General features: G+C 49.1%; 1 protein-coding gene across 18 annotated transcripts in view; it reads left to right on the forward strand.

Annotated features, from left to right (window-relative positions):
* AGAP1 (ArfGAP with GTPase domain, ankyrin repeat and PH domain 1) overlaps positions 1 to 17,786 on the forward strand; it is a 553,911-nt gene that overhangs the window by 441,348 nt on the left and 94,777 nt on the right. For 12 of the 18 annotated variants that reach the window (XR_006713257.1, XM_045481824.1, XM_045481825.1 and 9 more), the window contains one exon: positions 12,277 to 12,354. The exons of the other annotated variants lie outside the window; for them this stretch is intronic. Coding sequence is in view for 11 of the 12 variants with exons in the window: in XM_045481824.1 (XP_045337780.1) it covers positions 12,277 to 12,354 (78 nt within the window). In the remaining variant the exon portion in view is untranslated. Of the gene's footprint in view, positions 1 to 12,276; positions 12,355 to 17,786 lie in introns of those variants that run through there. 18 annotated transcript variants of the gene reach the window in all.

The raw sequence follows: 17,786 nt of genomic DNA on the forward strand, positions 1-17,786 counted from the left end.
ATTCTGTGACTCCCTCTCTCTCTCTCTCATCCCCTCCCCGGCTCATGCTCTGTCTCTCAAAATATAAATAAATGTTAAAAAAAATAATAATAAAATTAAAAAAAATAATACAACACTGAGAGATGGATCTTTGGCCTTTTTTTTTTTTTTTTTTTTTTTTTTTTGCTTTTTTTATTCAAATCTATCAGAAAATACAGTTCTACCACTAGGTAAAAGTAGAAGAGGGGGAAAAAAATCACTTAGTTTATTTCTATATCATCGAGACCCTACTTGATTTTTCAGCCAGAGCTCTACTTGCCCAGGAGCGGAAGGGTGTGTGTGTGTGTGTGTGTGTGTGTGTGTGTGTGTCTGTCTGTGCACCTGTGTGCATACATACTGTCTGTAGTGGAGACTTCTAAAAATATCGTAATTTTACAAATCGTTCTGAATCGTGTTTGTACCATTTTCAAAACTATTTCCATAGCATCTTGAGATTAATCTTCCGCGTGTTTTTCCTTGGTGATGCGTCTTCGTGAGGGCTGGGACTTACCTTGTGCCTTGTGTTCTCGTGGCATCCACATCAAGATAACCGCACACAGCATATGGTGAGCGGTTGGCCGCGTGTTGACATCTCTCGTCCAGTTTATTGTTCTAGAAGACGTAGTTTGGAGAACATCTCCAGCTTCCTCAGTGCGGTCGTCTCTGAGATAACTAGTAGAAACCCATCTCCTTGCTAACTGAAACATTGAAAGCCCACCCAGATGAAAGGTTCTGGTCTCCCCTGTTGATCATACTGGTTCAGTCCCTACTGTTGGGATCCCTCTCCCCCGCCCTTCCTTGTCGTCTCCCTCACGCGCGCGTGAGACACTGTGCGTGTACAGGCACCCCGCCCCCACCCCACAAGGGAGTCCCCGGCTCTTGTTAAATAGTTTCTTGGTGAAAAAGAATTTCATCTGTATTTCTCCGTTAGAGGCTCCTGGTGTTTGAGGGTGGACCTTCTTGCCTCCTCCTGCCCTTCCTGGGTGAGTGGCTAAGTGGAAGAAAGGGGTGAAGGCTCTTAGAACGAATACACAAGTTCGCTAGCAAGTCATTCAGATAGCACTTCGCACTTCAGCCAGCTGTTTGAGATTTTCTTTCTGTGGATGCGTCTGCTTTGAACTGTCTCGATCTCGCTTAGGCGGTAAGGGGAAGACGCCGGCGTGTACTGACTTTGTGCCCCTCTTGCTGTGGTGGCTCCTTCACCCCTCGTGGCAGCCCTGGGTTGGAGGCGGAAGGGGACCGTGGGACACGGACCCGAGTCACCCCTTGGCCACCCTGTGCCTCTGCCAGGCAGGGCGGCCTCGGTTCCCCGAGCACCAGCTTTCCCGCCTCCCTCTCTTCTCTGTTGTCCGTGACCTTCCCTTGCACCTGCAGCACTGGGAAGAGGGCGCACGTTGCCACGTGGGTCAAATTCAGCCACTGACCCACTGAGACCCAGCAACGGCCTGCAGCCACCTCTCCTCCGTGAAGGAAGCAGCTCATTGCCATCCTGACACTTTTTTCTCGGCAGTTTGCATGTTCTTCACAATCTATAAAATATCATTTTCCCCCCCCAAAAGAATTAGAAAAGAAATAATAAAAGAAAACCTTCAAATAATGCATATTTGGTACAGTTTCGTATGTTCCACATTCGTTCATGAAACTGATGGTTGGAAACCATAAGGCCATGAACTCTGTCCTTCTGTGGAAGGAGCCAGTTTAGTTGTTCTGTTTCTTGCAATTTGTTTGGGGTTTTTGCGTATGAAATGGGCTTTGGTGAGAATAGCCTCACCTCCTATCTTGTGCCCAAGTGAACTTTGGGATGGTATTTTGTAGATGAACTCGTGATTACAAACTTGCTTTTCATACACAATTTTATCAGTACTCGTATTTAAGAACGGTGCTGATTCTGTCTCCTGACCCTTGTGAGTCTGAGTTCAGACCTTCCCCCAGAGCAGATAATTCACCACAGGTGTGTGCCTCCACGAATCTCTTGAAACCAGAGTAGCCATGACTCAGGTCTTCAACTTCGTTAAGCTCTTTTGCTTTTAGTGAAGAGGTGGATTGTTGTGTGTGTGTGCTGATTACAAGCAAAGATCTAAATTTCAGCACGAGGGCAAACGTTTTTTGTCAACGGCTCAGGCCCATTTTCTAATGCTTATAAGCTAATCATGGAAATTAACTAGAGAACTCATACTTGGTACGCTTTTTAAAAATATACGTTGTAATTCACTGAAGGGGGGGAAAACATAATTGCAAGTTCAACAATTCCAAATGAAATACAAGGAGACAGCATAGTATCCAGAAGAACTGGCCTTGGTGGATTGCTGCCTCTAAAGAACATCAGTTCAAGGGTGCCCGGGTGGCTAAGTCGGTTAAGCGTCCGACTCTCGATTTTGGCTCTGGTCATGATCTCATGGTTTCGTGGGTTTGAGCCCTGTGTCAGGCTCTGTGCTGACAGTGAAGAGCCTGCTTGGGATTCTCTCTCTGCCCCTCCCCGACTTGTGCTGTCTCTGTCGCTCTCAAAACAAATAAATAAAACTTAAAAAATAAAGAGGGGCGCCTGGGTGGCTCAGTTGGTTAAGCGTCCAGCTTCAGCTCAGGTCCTGATCTCGAGATCGAGTCCATGAGTTTGAGCCCCATGTCGGGCTCTGTGCTGACAGCTCAGAGCCTGGAGCTGCTTCAGATTCTGTGTCTCCCTCTCTGCTCCTCCCCCAATTGCTCTCTCTCTCTTGGTCTCTCAAAAATGAATAAACATTAAAAAAAAAAAAAAAAAAAGCAAGGAAAGGGAAAGGACATTAGTTCACAAACATACCATGAAACCTACATTCACAATCATAAATTAAACAGCTCATCTCTCAGCACAACTGTCCAATGGAGCAGGCATTCACATTGTTAAGAGCTTCTGTTAGCACATGTGACACATACTGTTTAGGCCACACAGAGATTTCAAATTGCCTTTAATTTGTAAAAGTTGATTTAAGGAGAATAAGTGATACATTACGACCAGGTAAGTTTCCTCTGTACATATTCCAAGCTACAGGATAATCCTTTCATATGGCAGTGTTACTGCTGGCATTTCATTCTGAGGAAACCATTAAAATGACTGGAAGGAAAAAAACTCATACTCCTGCCCAGAGGTGCTTATTACAGTATTTTTAGTAGACTTCATTTTCTAGAAAAGTTGTAGTTTCTGGAAAAGACTTCTAGAAGAACTGAGGAGATATTATAGGCAATTCCCAAATGACATCCCCTTACACACATGTGTGCACATGATTTCCCGTTGCTATTTACATCTTTAATTAGTATGGTATGTTTCTTACAATTAATGAACCAGTATTGATAACCTTAGTATTAACTTAAAGTCTATACTTTTTTTTTGGATTTCCTTAGTTTGGACCCACTGCTGTCTCTGTTTCAGGATGCCATTCAGGGTCCCATATGACATTTAGTTGTGACGTCTCCTGAGGCTCCTCTTGGCTGGGATGTTTTCTCAGACTTCCCTTGTCAAATTTCCCTGACAGTTTTGAGTAGTACTGGTCAGGTACTCCTGACCTTGTAGGATGCCCTTCTTTTGGAATTTGTCTGCTGTTTTCCTTAGGATTAGTCTGGGGTCGTGATTTTTGGAAGGAAGGTCACAGAGGCAAGAGCTGTTTTTATGACAGCATGTCAAGGGAACATAGTATCACCGCCATTTGTGACTGCCAGTGCTGACCTTAATCACTGGCTTGAGGTTGTGTTCCTCAGACTGCCCCTCTGTGAAGTTACTTCTGTCCCCTCCCCACTTCCACGGGGTCCTTTTTGGGAGGAAGCCTCTGTGTCCAGCCCTCACCTCGGAGGGAGGAGTCACGCCCCTCTTCCTCTCGGGTGGGGTATCGACATAAACTATTTGGGAAGCTTTGTCTCTTCTCCCCATTTATTAATTTTCTTCGATCATTTCTTTACATCTGCATGGACTCTTGGATTATTTATTTTATACTTTAGGCTATAATCCAGTACCACTGTGTTTATCTTCTTGCTCGAATTATTCTGGCTTCGGCCACTGGAAGTTCCTGCCCCCATCAGTGTAGGGCAGGTCTGTTTGTTTATTTTAGCAACTTGCTCACTGCGGGGGATCTATGAAATGCCCCAGGCTCACCTCTACATTTCCTGCCCCTGTCCTAGAATTGTCCACCTCCCCAAGGAGCCCTGGATCTTTTTATTGGAGAACGGTGTTAGAAACTGAGCTCTGTGGGCTAGATTACTAGCTTGTCATTCCTCCTTGGCTCTCAGCAGACAAAGCAGAGAAAAGGAATTCATGTGTATGTCTGCACACATACCTATAAATATTTCTATATGTGACCACCTGTATCTATGTTAAGTTCAAGAGAAGATAGCATCTTTAGTAGCATGAAATTGGCAATAACTCAGTGCTTAATGATAAGGAACTGTGACATGCTGTCTCCACGATGCCACTGTTAAAAAGGATAATTTTGAAAACGATCGTAACCTAACACCTTACCTTTCGAAAGTATTACAGGTCTTCATAGAAGCCATACTCGTAAGTGCGGTCATTATTCGTGTATATGGTTAAGAACTGTAAGAGGAAAATTGAAGGGATAGTTAGATTGGTCATGGTATATTCTTAATATTAAAATAACATGAAATTAACTTTGCTTCTGCAATAATATTGAAGCCGTGTTCCACTGTGTTCTTGCTTGAAGCTGAATAAAGTTGGTGTATTTAAGTTACTTTTACAGAAAGAAATGAGACTTTCGTTGTTGTGCTGTGTGAGTACAGCACTTTCCTGGGCCCTCCTAGGATAATCATGACCTTGTTTAATTACTCAAAATAGTAAAAAGTTGTGAAGTTATGGTCAAAGCAGTTTTATGGGAAGAAGTCTGTTAGTCTTTCAAGGCGTGTATGTCCATAATAGCAGAAAAGAATCAAATGATTAGAATTCTTCTGTGTTCCACTCTGATCTTTGTGCCCGACTTTGACTAAGTAAATACCCATGTATGTTAAAGCCTCCGAGGTTTCTGAAACTGCAAATCAGAATGCTATCGGGAATTTCCGGGGAGGTCCTCCTGAAATGCATAAGGTTACAAATATTTTCTAGAAGATATTTTCAGTGGTGTTCCCCGACTCAGATGGCCACGTATAAGGGGACTGTGGTTGACTGAATAACCCTGAAGTGTCCCATTTCACTCAGGCAGGTGTAGGAAGTCAACTACAAAGATGTCAGATCAAATGCAGTGTCCGCCATTGTTGAGGCTGGTGGTCCAGTGATCACAGCCCCTCAATTACAGCCCCGGGAGGGAGCACGAGCAGCCATCATTACATAATTATGCCTTTGATTAGTTGCTTTAACTGGTCATCGCCTTTGAAATATGATAGCACGATTTAAAGTTTTATTAAAAAACTATCTTTTCTGGAATTGTTGGAGAAAGATTTTGTGTTAAAAAAAAAAATCCAAAGAAAAGCCTGCAATATACTCCTAGAGGAGATTGAGAAGGAAGAAAATGAAGAAGAAAGGGAAGGGGGGGAGGGGAGGGGGATAAATGTTTCCCATTATCACTCCTTTCCGGGGTAAGAAGCTCAGACACCCCAGTGCCCAGCCTCCCTCTCCCAGCGTCACTCGCCCCTGGCCTGCCGCCCACCTCCCCGAGCCCTGAGCTGGCCCTCAGAGAGGGGCCAGGAGATGCGGCCAGGGCAGGACAGCCCTTGCTTTGCTGCAACCTGCCGCTGTGAACCCGGATGAACGGATCTCACACATTTCGCACACATCATTCAGCTTGGAAGAACTCGTTTGAACCTCGTTTTTTTCTTAAGTGAGAATTTGGTTTGCTTCTTGTCTCTATCTGCAATGCCAGGTGCCCCAGTCCTGCAATATCGAAGCCCTGTTCGGGGAGTAACTAGACCTTTAAAAAAAAAAAAAAAAGGCTGGGGACCCACTCCCCTCCCAAGCCCACAGCATGCTTAGTCTCTGTTCTCGTGTCCTGATCATGTGTCCGGAAGAGGGTGAAGCCTAGAGACCGAGGGGCCCCCGTATCAATATCCTAACAAGCCACCTCCCCCCCCGCCCCGCCCCCCAGCCAGAAAGCCCTTCCTTCTCAAAATGAATAGCTACTCCATGAAGACAGGGCAAGGAGTTAACATTAGGTGTTCACATATTTCTAATCTCCATCTGAGAACATGCCCGACCTGAAATCTACATTACGAATGTATCACAAAGGCATATTCGACTTCAACTCCTCTATTTTATTTTAGTCCCCGTTAAAAGTTACCCTCTTGGCATCGTACTGAAATACCCAATTAATTTTGGGTGTGCTTGAACCCTTGCTCTGCAACACAGTGTGTTTCTAGGCCAAGAGGAAAACCAGCCCTCCACCTAATTGGAACTTCTGGTTTTTATGGCGTATCCTGGAGCTTTCGCTTAGTTTTTATTTTCACTGTTTTCTGGGGTTAATGGTATTTTCTGTGCACGTCTACATTAACCACTATGCGGAAGCCTTCGGCGGCTTCCAAGCCTTCGCAGCTTTAAAGAAGCCGCCGATATGGAGATTGTATTTGCTGTAAAGAAAGCCATTATGGGTTATTGGAAAGTGAATTAAAATTTTATAATTAAGGGTCAGTGACTTCTTTCAGGGCTTTGTTGAGTTGGGTATTTTAGCTCCTGCGTTCAGGAGCTTCAGGTTACGAAAAGATTATACCAGTCTTGCCAGAAACTGGTCACGACGAAGTTATTTTGCTTCCTGAACATATGTCCTATATTTGCTTGGCCTCAGGTTTTGTTTAATCCTCTCAAAGGCCCTTTTAATGGACGTTTCAACGTGACTCCTTCTCTGTGTGGCCGCCTCTGGGAAGCAACCATTATGTCAAGCCCCTTTACAGCTAAAGTAGGGAGTTCACATAGCGTAAGAATCTTTGGGGTCGCATCTTATGGGGAAAAATAAAAAAAAACAAAAAAACCCACTGCCTCTTTACAAGAGAACAGAACATTTACACAGTCTTGTTGAGCAAATGAACGTTCAAATGGCCAGCACAACAGAAATCTCCAATCTCTAACCTCACAATGAAATCACCACCAACAAAAGATGGTGGGGTACTGGGGACGCTAGACTGGAAATGATACGGAACCGCAGTGTGGCCCACCCCCACCTGCTGGGGGGCTCCTGGGGGGACGGTCTTTATCTGGCCTCTCTGTGGAGCAGAGACGGTCCCCTCTGCACGAGTGGCACTTATACTGATGGCATCTTAAAAATAAATAAATACCCGTCTGGTGTGGACAGGGAGTGGGTGCTATCTGACAAGGTTATCATTCGCCTTCTCTAAGAGGTACAAGTTTGCAATCCCTCGTGTGAATGGAGAGGGTTATTTGTTTCGTTCCGAGACAAGACATTCTTAGAAATGAGTGACACGCCTTCTCTGACCCAGCCCCTTCCTGCGTGTAGGTAAAAAGATCCTATTTGTTCTCATAATTGATTGTGAGGGCTGCAGCGTGCCTTACTTAACCAGCCCTGTTCGCTGCACACCGCCGATGTAATTCATGCACACTTGAACGTCCAACATGGCTGACAAGGCTTGGACATACAACCTCACAGCTGCATCATTTTTTAATCAGCTATCTGAGGAATATTTATCTAATCAACAAAGAGCGCTGTCAGAAGGAGACCAGAGGTGACATTAATATAAGTCTGTGGTCTCCTGGCACACTGATGGAGGAAGAGTTCAGGAGAAAACCAGGCTCGTCTGAGCACGCCAACAGACTAAGGTGCATTTTTATTCCACTTGCAAAGAGCTGGTCGAAAGATTCTCACCTTGGAAATTCGGCTGTCTGTCGTCAGTTCTTAGCCATTCATTTGCACGCGGTAGTTAAAAATACAAGAATTTTGGTTTTTTACTTTTTTATTTATTTATTTAGTTTTTTGCTCAGAGAAACAAAATAACAAGTGTCCCTTTAAAATAAAATCGTAAGTCCCTCACGATCATCGTGTGAACTCGGATGAAAAGGCAGAGCTTGCAAAAATCAGGAGACGTGTCATAATTGGGAGTCGTTAACTCTAAATGATTCCAGCTACCCTAACTTCGTGGAGAGCCGTAATTTGCACATTTTCCCCCTTTGCTCGCTGTCCTTTGAAAAGATCATGACTGTCTGTTAGTAATTAGGAGTCGGGGGTGTTGTGCCAGACCTCATTTTGGACACAGGGACACAAAACGCATCTAACTATCATCAGATACCTTAAAGAAATATTCTGCGAACTGAAGTTTATAGCAGCGTCTTTTCTTTACGTGAATGACTCAGGATAAGCAGCATTTGAGACCCGGATGAGCTGGGTCACAGCCACCCCCGGCTGTCAGTGTGGTCACCCGCTACCCAAGAAAATGAGCTTTCCGGAAGGGGCCCTGTCACTAGATAGCCAGAGCACACGTGCAGGTGCACTTGTCAGCATTAGGATTCGGGTACCAGGACTACCACTCACCTGTCTTTGCCTTTCTTTGTAATCCAAAGATTACAAGGTGCTCATATGCAAGAGGGCTCTTGGTTAATTTGAAGGGGAAGTTGATGATGCCACTGGCACTAAAAGGCAGTAAGCTTTTTGTGTTCGTATAGGTTGGAGGAGGAGTCCCTACTGTCTTACCCTGTCTTTTTCAAAATTGTGATCCTTTCAATCGTTAGGAAACACATTCCAACCCGTATAAGGATGAGTTCCGCGTCCCTCTCTGTTTTAATTCTCGAGCATGAGCCGTGTGTCCCGTGCACTGCCTCTTGCTGTGGTATTCACGTAACAGTCTGGTATTGAACGTGAGCTCACGGTTCGCATTTTGACACCATTATGGGGAGAATGCCGTCCTGCTAATGGCTTCCTGTCCCCTGCTGCCCCCCTCCCCCGCCCCGGGCCCGCCGACTTTCCTGCCTACATAGATCGGGGTTCAGAAAGTTCCACTTAATTTGCAGGTAGTGAGAAGAGCTCCCTCTCCCCACCTAACATTCGGGCTGACAGTTAGCTTCCATCACATCTGAAATTACACGATGTAGGGTTGTACTCCCGGGGAGATTTGAGTTTGTGCTGTCAACATTTGAGACTGCGCAGAGACATCGGGCTGTTGAAATAGCTACGTAAGGCACCCGAAACTGTTTAGAGAAGAGACTTGCTTATCCAATAAGCACAACAGCAGCGTGGAAACTGCTGGAGGATTGCTCGCACCCCACTGCCTTCCCTCCCGGTGATGTGAAACTCCGTAGTTTTGTGAGAAGTCACACTGGTGACGGAAATCAAAATGAGTTAGCCTGTGTTGAAATGGAAGAAACTGTATCCCTGAAATTAAAAAAAAAAAAAAAAAAAAGTAAATCGCGGTTTGTGGGTTCAAGCCCCGCTTCGGGCTCTGTGCTGACAGCTCAGAGCCTGGAGCCTGCTTCCGATTCTGTGTCTCCTTCTCTCTCTGCCCCTCCCCTGCTCGCGCTCTGTCTCACTCTGTCTCTCAAAAATAAATAAACTTAAAAAAAAAAAAAAAAAAAAAGTAAAGATTGCCCAGAAAATGTAGCATTCTGAGCTGGTCCGCGTGAGGCAGCCCTCAAGCGTCACCGCTGTTGCAAAGGTGGCGGCCGCGGCGTGTGATGCCCGTGTGGTTGGGGAACAAGGCGCCCAGCCAGCAGCGTCGGGATGCAGTGCCCTTCCGTTTGGCACAGTGTCCCCATTTCCTGCAGAAGGGAGCACGGGCAGCAGCACCATGCACAACCTGAGATTTTACCAATGATAATACGATTGTGTTTTCTCTTTGAGAAGCTTCGAAACAGGTGGACCTAGAGCAGTCGATGCCCCAGGAGACAAATGCACGTGTCGGGACCTTGGTATCATCCCGAAAAAGTCCATTTGTTTAAGAGGAAGGAAAAGGCATGGCATCTTACACGTTAAAATTGATTATTTCATCAATAGGTTAATAGGAAACCAGACTGCGAGCTCACTTCTTACCTCTACATCCAAACGGTAATGGGAGATCGGAGCATGAAAAATGCAAGGCATATGCAGGTGAGGGAAGAGGTTTGCACTAGAACTCCCCCCACCACTCCCTCCGGAAGGGTGCCCAGCCTCAGCTCTGCCTATTTATATGTAAATGTTTCAGAAAGAGGTAAGTTTCGAGGCTGGGGAGTGCAGCCTCTTTCGTGGCCACCGCTTTCTGGAACTTGTAAAACTGGGGCCAGGACACCAGAGCATCATCTATTGAGATAATTAAACACGCAATTAATTCTGCAAAAGCGTCCGCTGTACCCGAGGGAGCGGATAAATATTCATTGAACGTTTCTAAAGTAAACATTGGAAAACCGCGACTAGTTTGGTTTCCTTTGTCTCGGGCGCCTGGTGTTCGTACCGGAGGGTGCCGGCCGTGACGTTACCTGGGACACACACCCTGTAGGCAGTTGGTACCTTGAGGATGCGGAGGTAAGGGGAGCTTCTCACCGGGGCGAGACTAAATTCAGGCCCATATATGGTAGAAGGGCCTGCATCCCCAACCTTAAATGCCCACTAGTTTAGAGATTAGATCTCCTACTAAATTACCGGTGGGTTTTCAAGCTACCAAGTAACTCTTCGGGGTGTTTACTCATAGCTGACTTTTTCCCGGTTTTAAGTCGGGTGACCACTGAATTACAGCTGCTTTCTGCTTTCCTCATTAGCATAAAATTTGCATCCCGGATATACACTGTTTGAGAATCACTGTGCTTGCCTCCGTAAGTGTCCTTCTTTCTCACACGTAGTTTCTGTTGTCCCTGCAAGTAAACCCCGTGTGCACAGAAGTGCTTGGGATTCAGCTCAGCAGCAAAGCTCCTCGCAGAGCCCTGGTCGTCACGGGGGCTCCTTTCGCGACCACCGGGCTTGGCACAGCGAGAGCGGAGCCCACCCTCTTCGAGACTGAGCGTCTGGGCTTGAACACGACAGCAGGAGCCAGCACCGTCCTGAGTCCGGAACGTGCTGGGGTGACCCCTGGCCAGCGTGTTCCTTGTCTCTGCGTCAGTCCGTGAACCGGAGGGTCGGCCTGGCTTCCCCAGGAGCTCCTCTTACTCCCAACATTAAACGGTTAGCCCCAGAGAGCCTGATGGCGGGTCTGACCGCTCTCTTCTCCTGGCCGTGGAGGTCGAGAGAGGGAGATGGCCCGGCGTGCCTCTTCTTCCGAAACCTGGGTGACCGCGTCCGCCACGGACACGCTGGCGTGCGTGCCCGTGTGGTGGCCGTCCGGCCCGTGGATCCGTGGCTGTGCCTTCAGCCGGAAGACTTGCACCACAGGAGGCTCCCTACTTAACCTTCGCTCTTGATGAAGTGCGTCCTCTGAAGGGCTGACCGGAGCCAGCCTCTCCGCCACAGGTGTCTCGGCCCCGAGTGTGCGGTTGGGAGGGTGGGGGCCAGGTGAGGCGAGAATGTGTGCCCGGAGAAGAGTGCCTGAGGAGGTCGGGGACCCCTCCCGCCCCGCTCTGCACACGGTGGCAGGTTCGTGCTGCGGCTCTCTCCCCAACCCAGGGTTCTTCTGTGGGTAACTGGCCATCTGTCTTTTTTTTTTTTTTTTTCCCCCTCCGATGCTTTCTTTGATGAGTTGAGAGCTTGGGGCGTGTGCTCGGGGCCCCTCAGAGCTCCCTTCAGAGCCTCCAGAGGCCCCCATAGGAAGGAGAAGGGCCTCCACCCTCTGACGACAGCAAGATGGTAGCCGAGTTTCGCCGGTGCAGGCTGCTGTCCAGACGAACGCGTGTCGCGGGGGAAACAAGTCCAGCGTTAAGGGCTCTGGCTATTCAGGGCCCCTACCTTCTGCAGCATACACGTGAACCGCGAGTCACCGGGGTCTCTTTTGATTTGACACATTCCCAGCATTCTGCCAAATCAAAGGGCTCATGGCTGCTGGCATCCTAGCTCCTTCAAAAGACGCCACCCGTCGCCAAGAAGGCCAGCCTGGCACTGTTTCGAGTGGCCACGTGTCCAGCCCAGCAGGGCGGGAGCGACGCATGGGCTTCCTTGCCCGGGCCTTAGTTTGACTTCATGCCAACCTAATGATGCCGGCTGGCACGCCTCCCCCACTCTCGATCGCCCTGTGCCAGGAGCAGTGGGGGGAAGGGGGGTGCCGGGGGTGGGGGGGGTGCGGGTCTCCCTCTCCCTCCCCCCCCCCCCCACCCCGGTGCACACCTGCCTCCCAGGAACCACTGGCTCGGAGGTGACGTCACGAGCTGCTCTGACATTTCTCCCCTTTTCATTTGTTTTATTTTCCTTTTTGTTTTCTCTCTTTCCCCCCGCCCCCTCCTCTGCTCTCGGGATGCAGCCAAGCGCAAGGCATGGAAACTAAACCGTGTTGGTAGCCTGCGAAATATATACAGCAGCAGCGGCACCAACACCGAAGGTAACGCCGCGCCCCCCGCCCTCGCGCCCACGTGGAGCCGCATGCCCCTCATTGTGTCTGCAGACTCATCCCCGCCGTCTCCATCGCCCGTCCGTGTGCTTGATTTTGCCATTCATGTTACTTTCAGCTTACTTAAATTTTGACCTTTCGCTTCAGTCCTAGAGTAGTGATGTTTAAATTACTTCAGAAACCTATTTTCTCCTCTTTTTTTCTTTCCCTTTATACATGCGGGCACTCAATGTAATATTTCCCGAGTTATTACAGTTTTTAAAAGTGTTAGTATCAGGTGTAATGATCTGTAGCCAAACACAATAGTGTGCCGTGACATTTAAGTAACAGTCTTAATTTGTTTTGTGGACGCATACTCCATAATGCCGTGTGCAGCTCTAATCCAGAGGCAGCCAGGCCCGGGTCATTTGCATGGGGCTGCTGTTGCTTGTAAATTCAGTATATTGTTGTGTTTCTAAAGGTCGTCTGGTGCCAAAGTTCACAAATTGACTTGCGTTGCTTTTTCCACCGAAGACAGCCGCCCCTGCTTTTGTATAATAGCAGATTGAATTTTTCCCACCTTCATTGGAACAACACAATTATAAATTGCCTCTTTTTTTTTTTTTTTTTTTTTTTATGATTGCAAATGTCAAGGGTCAGAATTATTTTGTTGCCAGGCAAAGGAAAACCAGCGTCAGCCCACGTGAGTTTGTAAGGGAGGCTGGTATACAATGAGCACGATGCAAAATAGGTCACAATCCAGCGATCTTGGTATAATAGGGGGACATTTTTTTTCACTTAAGTGCAAGCCAAATGGGTCAAGTAATCGCCAGCTCGTGCCCTAACACTAATTGACTTATTTGGGGATGATTATAACTGTAATATTTTTCTTAATGTCACTGTTTTCTGGGCTGTTGATTTTAGCGATTGCCAAGCAGTGGCATTAAATCTCTTGTAAATTTTAAATTGCACGCTATTTCTGTAAACAAGTCCCTCTCTTCACATCCTGATCATTAACCTTTGCTGATTTATATCACCATCCTCTTTTCCTTCCTTCCACAATTACTCCTGTCTTGCTGCTGAAAGGCCTCTTCTCAGCCAGGGGAGAAAAAAAAAAAAAATGAATCTGGAAAACAAAACTACATTTTCACGATGGCTTGTTAAAGGCCTATTTTTTAATCATAATTTTTTTCATTCCTCAAGGGGACGTTGTCGTCTGTGAAGGTGCCAATGGAGCTTGACCCCCTTGGTATCTTCTTTCAAAGCATTCATTCCAGAAAGACGAAATGAGAGAGAAAAATAATAGAATGTTAAGAACACTCACACGCAGCCTCATTTTTTGTTGTGTTTTAAAGGGTCTTACATGTACTCCGTCCCTACTCTTGAGTGTCAGTTTTCCAACTTAGGCCGCATATCATTTCTTCTCCCTGTGTCCTTTTCAGATATGTTTTCCTCTTGTGTGTGTACGCATTTGTCACAACAAATTTGTTTATTGACTTCCAGCCTTTAAAAAAAAAAAAAAGGTGACGTCTGGTTTCACGTGTGGTTGTATACAAAGCTGGGGGACAGTAAGGAGGCAGACAGACAGTTCCCCTGGGACTTGCTGACGGGCCTTCCTGGAGACTGGCCGACAGGTGTGACAGGTGTTACGCACGATGTGTAGAAGTGGGAGCTTCTCACCTTGACCAATCAGGTAATCTGCGGTGCCTGCCCCGCCCAGGGCTCCTGGCTGGGGAGGGACAGTGACGCACACGCTGCTCCCTGAAGTCCGTAAATGCCAGATAAGGCTGCATCTCGGGGTCCCACAGTCGGTTGCCAACAGGTACTAAAGGCAGGCAGTCCTGGGCGTATCGGAGTAAATAACGACCACAGAGCCTACGGTGCGTCCCGTTTTCTCTCGCTTCTGATCAGTATCGAGTTACATGTGTGAATCTCTAATTGAGCGGCATGGTCTTTCTTCATTGACTTTGGGTCTCAGATCCATTTTGTATGCACAGTCTCATTTCATACCACTTTTAACCGTACGTTACCAAATTCGTGTAGTTATATGAATTATCAGGACGCCCTTCTGATTTCCAGTCTTTTGCCGTGTGACATCATCATGTCTGTAAAACGATCTTTGATGAAAATTCGTTCCCTGAGCATTCCACGTTGTGTGGTCACCTGAGGTCTTGAGCATTCCATTAAATGTCCCCATCCCCAGGTGGAGTATTTTTTGAAGGGGTCCCTTGCGTGATATACACAGAGGTGCCTCCGGACACCCAAAGTGCAGTTGATGCCCAAGTTTCCTGGGGAGAGACTTAGAAGCTGAGTTTCGGGAGTTTAGGGGAGGGCACGCACCGTGAACCAGGCACCGTCCCAGGAGCACATCCACTCCTATGAGCGGCCCTCTGTGCGACCCAGGGCAGGGGCGTCTGCACCCACCCCCCGCCCCCCTTTCCAGACCCAGAGTGCAGCTCAGGCTGCCTGGAGCTTCAGGCTGGTGAGAGATGGGCAGGACCGGGCTTGAACCCCGTGACCTCTCTCCAAAGCCCTTTTTCTCCTGCGTCCACTCTTTTCCGACCCCTGGGCTGCATGCTTTCAGCTCCCGTACGTGCCACCCTGCCGGTAGGTACCACATCGGAGACGGGACGTTGGAATCCCGGAGGCAGAGTGTGCATCCGGATAGCTCAGCTCCGGGACCTGGATCCTCACGGAGGGGCGGTGTACAGACGTCAGGAGTGGACCAACGTGGACCACCCAGAGCTAGTGAGGGAAACACCCAGACGAGGTTAGACAACAGACAGAAGTGTGCTCTTTCCTCCTCTTTCTGTCCGTTTGGGTTCATTATCTCCGAAACCGAGATGGAAACTTGATCTTTGATGTTGGACTACGTTTTACATCTCTGTTACTTTACAAAAACTCAACTCTTTGCCAGGGTTGGTGAGATTTAAGTTCTTTCAACGAGAATGAGCTTGAGTTTTGCCATCTCAGAGGTTGGTGAAATGGGGATGGAAGGTGTGTCGGTGATTGGATTCCCCGGTCCGTCGCTGCCTCCGAGCCCAGAGGGAAAACACCTCCACCCCAGGCGGCTGAGGGCAGGCGTGGGAGCGTTCGCCTCCGTGGTCCGCGTCTTTCCGAGGAAGAACAGAGAGAACTGGGCAGAAGGTGGATGCTGCGTCTGGGAGACGGGGAAGGAAGGCCTGTTGCATTGTGGGCAGCGGGGTCCCCCAGAGCAGGGGCCACACGGAACCCAGGCGCTGCCTTCAGGCATCAGCTTCCCTGCGCCCCTGGAGACGGGTGCGATTGTCATCCCTGTGGGATGAACAGAGGGAACAGGGAGACTGTTCCAGGACACGTGATGAAGCATTCATGGGCAAAGGCAAGATGCGTTGGGGAGCGAGAGGTGTTTCTTGGGGTGCGAGGCCCACGTGCATTTTGTGAGCCGAGAAAGCCACCTCAGGCCACAGATGATGCTCTCGCCCAAGTCCCAGCCAGCTTCAGTTTTAGCCTGAAGTCCCAATTCAGCCTTGTCTTGGGTACATTTCCGTGGATCTGGAACTCGCCCCAGAGACAGGCCCGTGAGCCCTGTTTGGACTGCCTCCCCGCGCCTCAGTGGGCCAAATGGAGGGACCCAGGGGTCCCAGGCACTGTGATCCCAAACAGGCCCCACACGGAGAAGCCCAAGCTTTTCAGAGACCGGCACAGCTGATCGCGTTGGACCTGTGTCCGGGCCTTCCTGCACCGGATGGCGGGGACAGTCCCCACTCACATGAGCAGACCTCACCAGCCGGCGTCCCCGGTCCCAGTGCCGAGGCTTCCGCCTCATTCAGTTTGAGGCAAATAGATGACAGGCATATGTTTACGCCTCACACCTGAGGGCATGACAGGCTTGCTGGGGTCTCAGGTCCCTGCCCGGGTGGGTCCTGGGCAGGGGGACAACGGAAGGGCTTACCGTCAGGTCGGGAGGTTGGGCGAAGACTCTGGCACGGAGGGAGGGAAAAGAAGTTCCAGAGGAGGCCCTGGGCGCCCTGGGGGTCCGTGGAGAGCAAAGCTCCGTGCAGTGGAGGGGTTCAGGAGCAGCTTCACCGTCCACGGGATTCAACAGGAGCCACAACTGAACGCAGCTCTGAACAGCATCCTGGCACCCCGCCCCGTGACTCCCAGCCACCCCCGAGGGAGGCCATCTCCTCCACATTTTACAGAAGGAGAAACTGAGGCATGGGGAAGGGCGGCCCCGTGCCCCTGGAAAGCACCTTGGCAGGTGGAGACTGGGCTGGGCACTGGGGTTGAAGCCGCAGCCCAAACCCTGGACGTGGGCTCAGCCACAAGCACGGGGCACACGTAGGCTTGAGCGGAGAGGTGTAGACGCCCTGCCGGGGCCGCGATGCTCTGTGGACCTCCTGAGGCTGCCGTCTACACTCAGGTCTCTTTGCTGTCAGTCACTCCAGATAACTTCCAGTCACACTTTGATCCCTGATCAGAAATTTTGCAGACCTCGTGTTTGTGAGCAGCAGCGTGGGCAGTGCTTGTGAGCCCAGACCCTTGCGCCGGAAGGTCTGCGTCCAGTTCTGGAGTCCCCACTGTTCCTCGGTCCCCCCATCTGCACACTGGGGGGACGATGGCCCCTACGCAGGCGTGGCGAGGAGTCGGCACGTTAACACATCCAGGGTCCACGCGCGCCCCTGCCAGTCCTTGTCTCGTGTCCAGAGTACCTCAGATTCTCTCATTCACAGAAATCTCAGAGCTTGAGAAAACGTTCACATGGCGAGGAGCAGAGGTTCAGCAAGAGGTGTTGCCCTGAAAGTGTAAGAGCCTCTTTTTTCCAGACTTTTAAAGCTACCCCTTCCCAGTTCCATCACTGTCCTCATCAAAGGAACCATCAGACGCAGAAATTTGGTGTCGGGAGCAGTCGTGCCTGGCCGATCCCGGCCGTCCTGCCCCCGCCTGGCTTTCTTTCTCCAAAATGAAGACACAAAGCCTGCCTCGAGGGGTAATCGAAGAAGACAGACGCTCACAAATCTCTCGCCACAGAGCTTGGGCCCCCGGTCGGGGTGACCACAGGGCTCGCCGTTAAATTGTTATAAAGACTTACTTCATGGGAAAATAACTCCAAGAACACAGCCCGTGGAGAGGATCCAGAGGACCATTTTTTTAGGCCTGTTGAATGTATTAGTGGAAGGCGGAATCGGCCAAAGCAGGCACTGGCCAATGGCGAGCGGCCCAGGTTAGGAACTCATCCAGGTAAATTAAGATTTGGGAAACCCTTTCATGGGAAATAACTCCAGAATTGACTTTTGGGGGAGAGAAGCAAGGTTGCTTGTTTTTCCAGCCCTCGACTTCTAAAAGAATGACAGTACTGTTGGCCATCCCCGTGGTGAGCAGTAGCTGGGGGGCTGGGAGGGGGGCACCCCACAGGGGCAGTGCATGAGCCGCCCAGCACGGCAGAGCCCACGCAGTCCTTC

The sequence above is a fragment of the Leopardus geoffroyi genome, chromosome C1 (genome assembly GCF_018350155.1).
Source record: "Leopardus geoffroyi isolate Oge1 chromosome C1, O.geoffroyi_Oge1_pat1.0, whole genome shotgun sequence".
Classification (NCBI taxonomy): Eukaryota; Metazoa; Chordata; class Mammalia; order Carnivora; family Felidae; genus Leopardus; species Leopardus geoffroyi.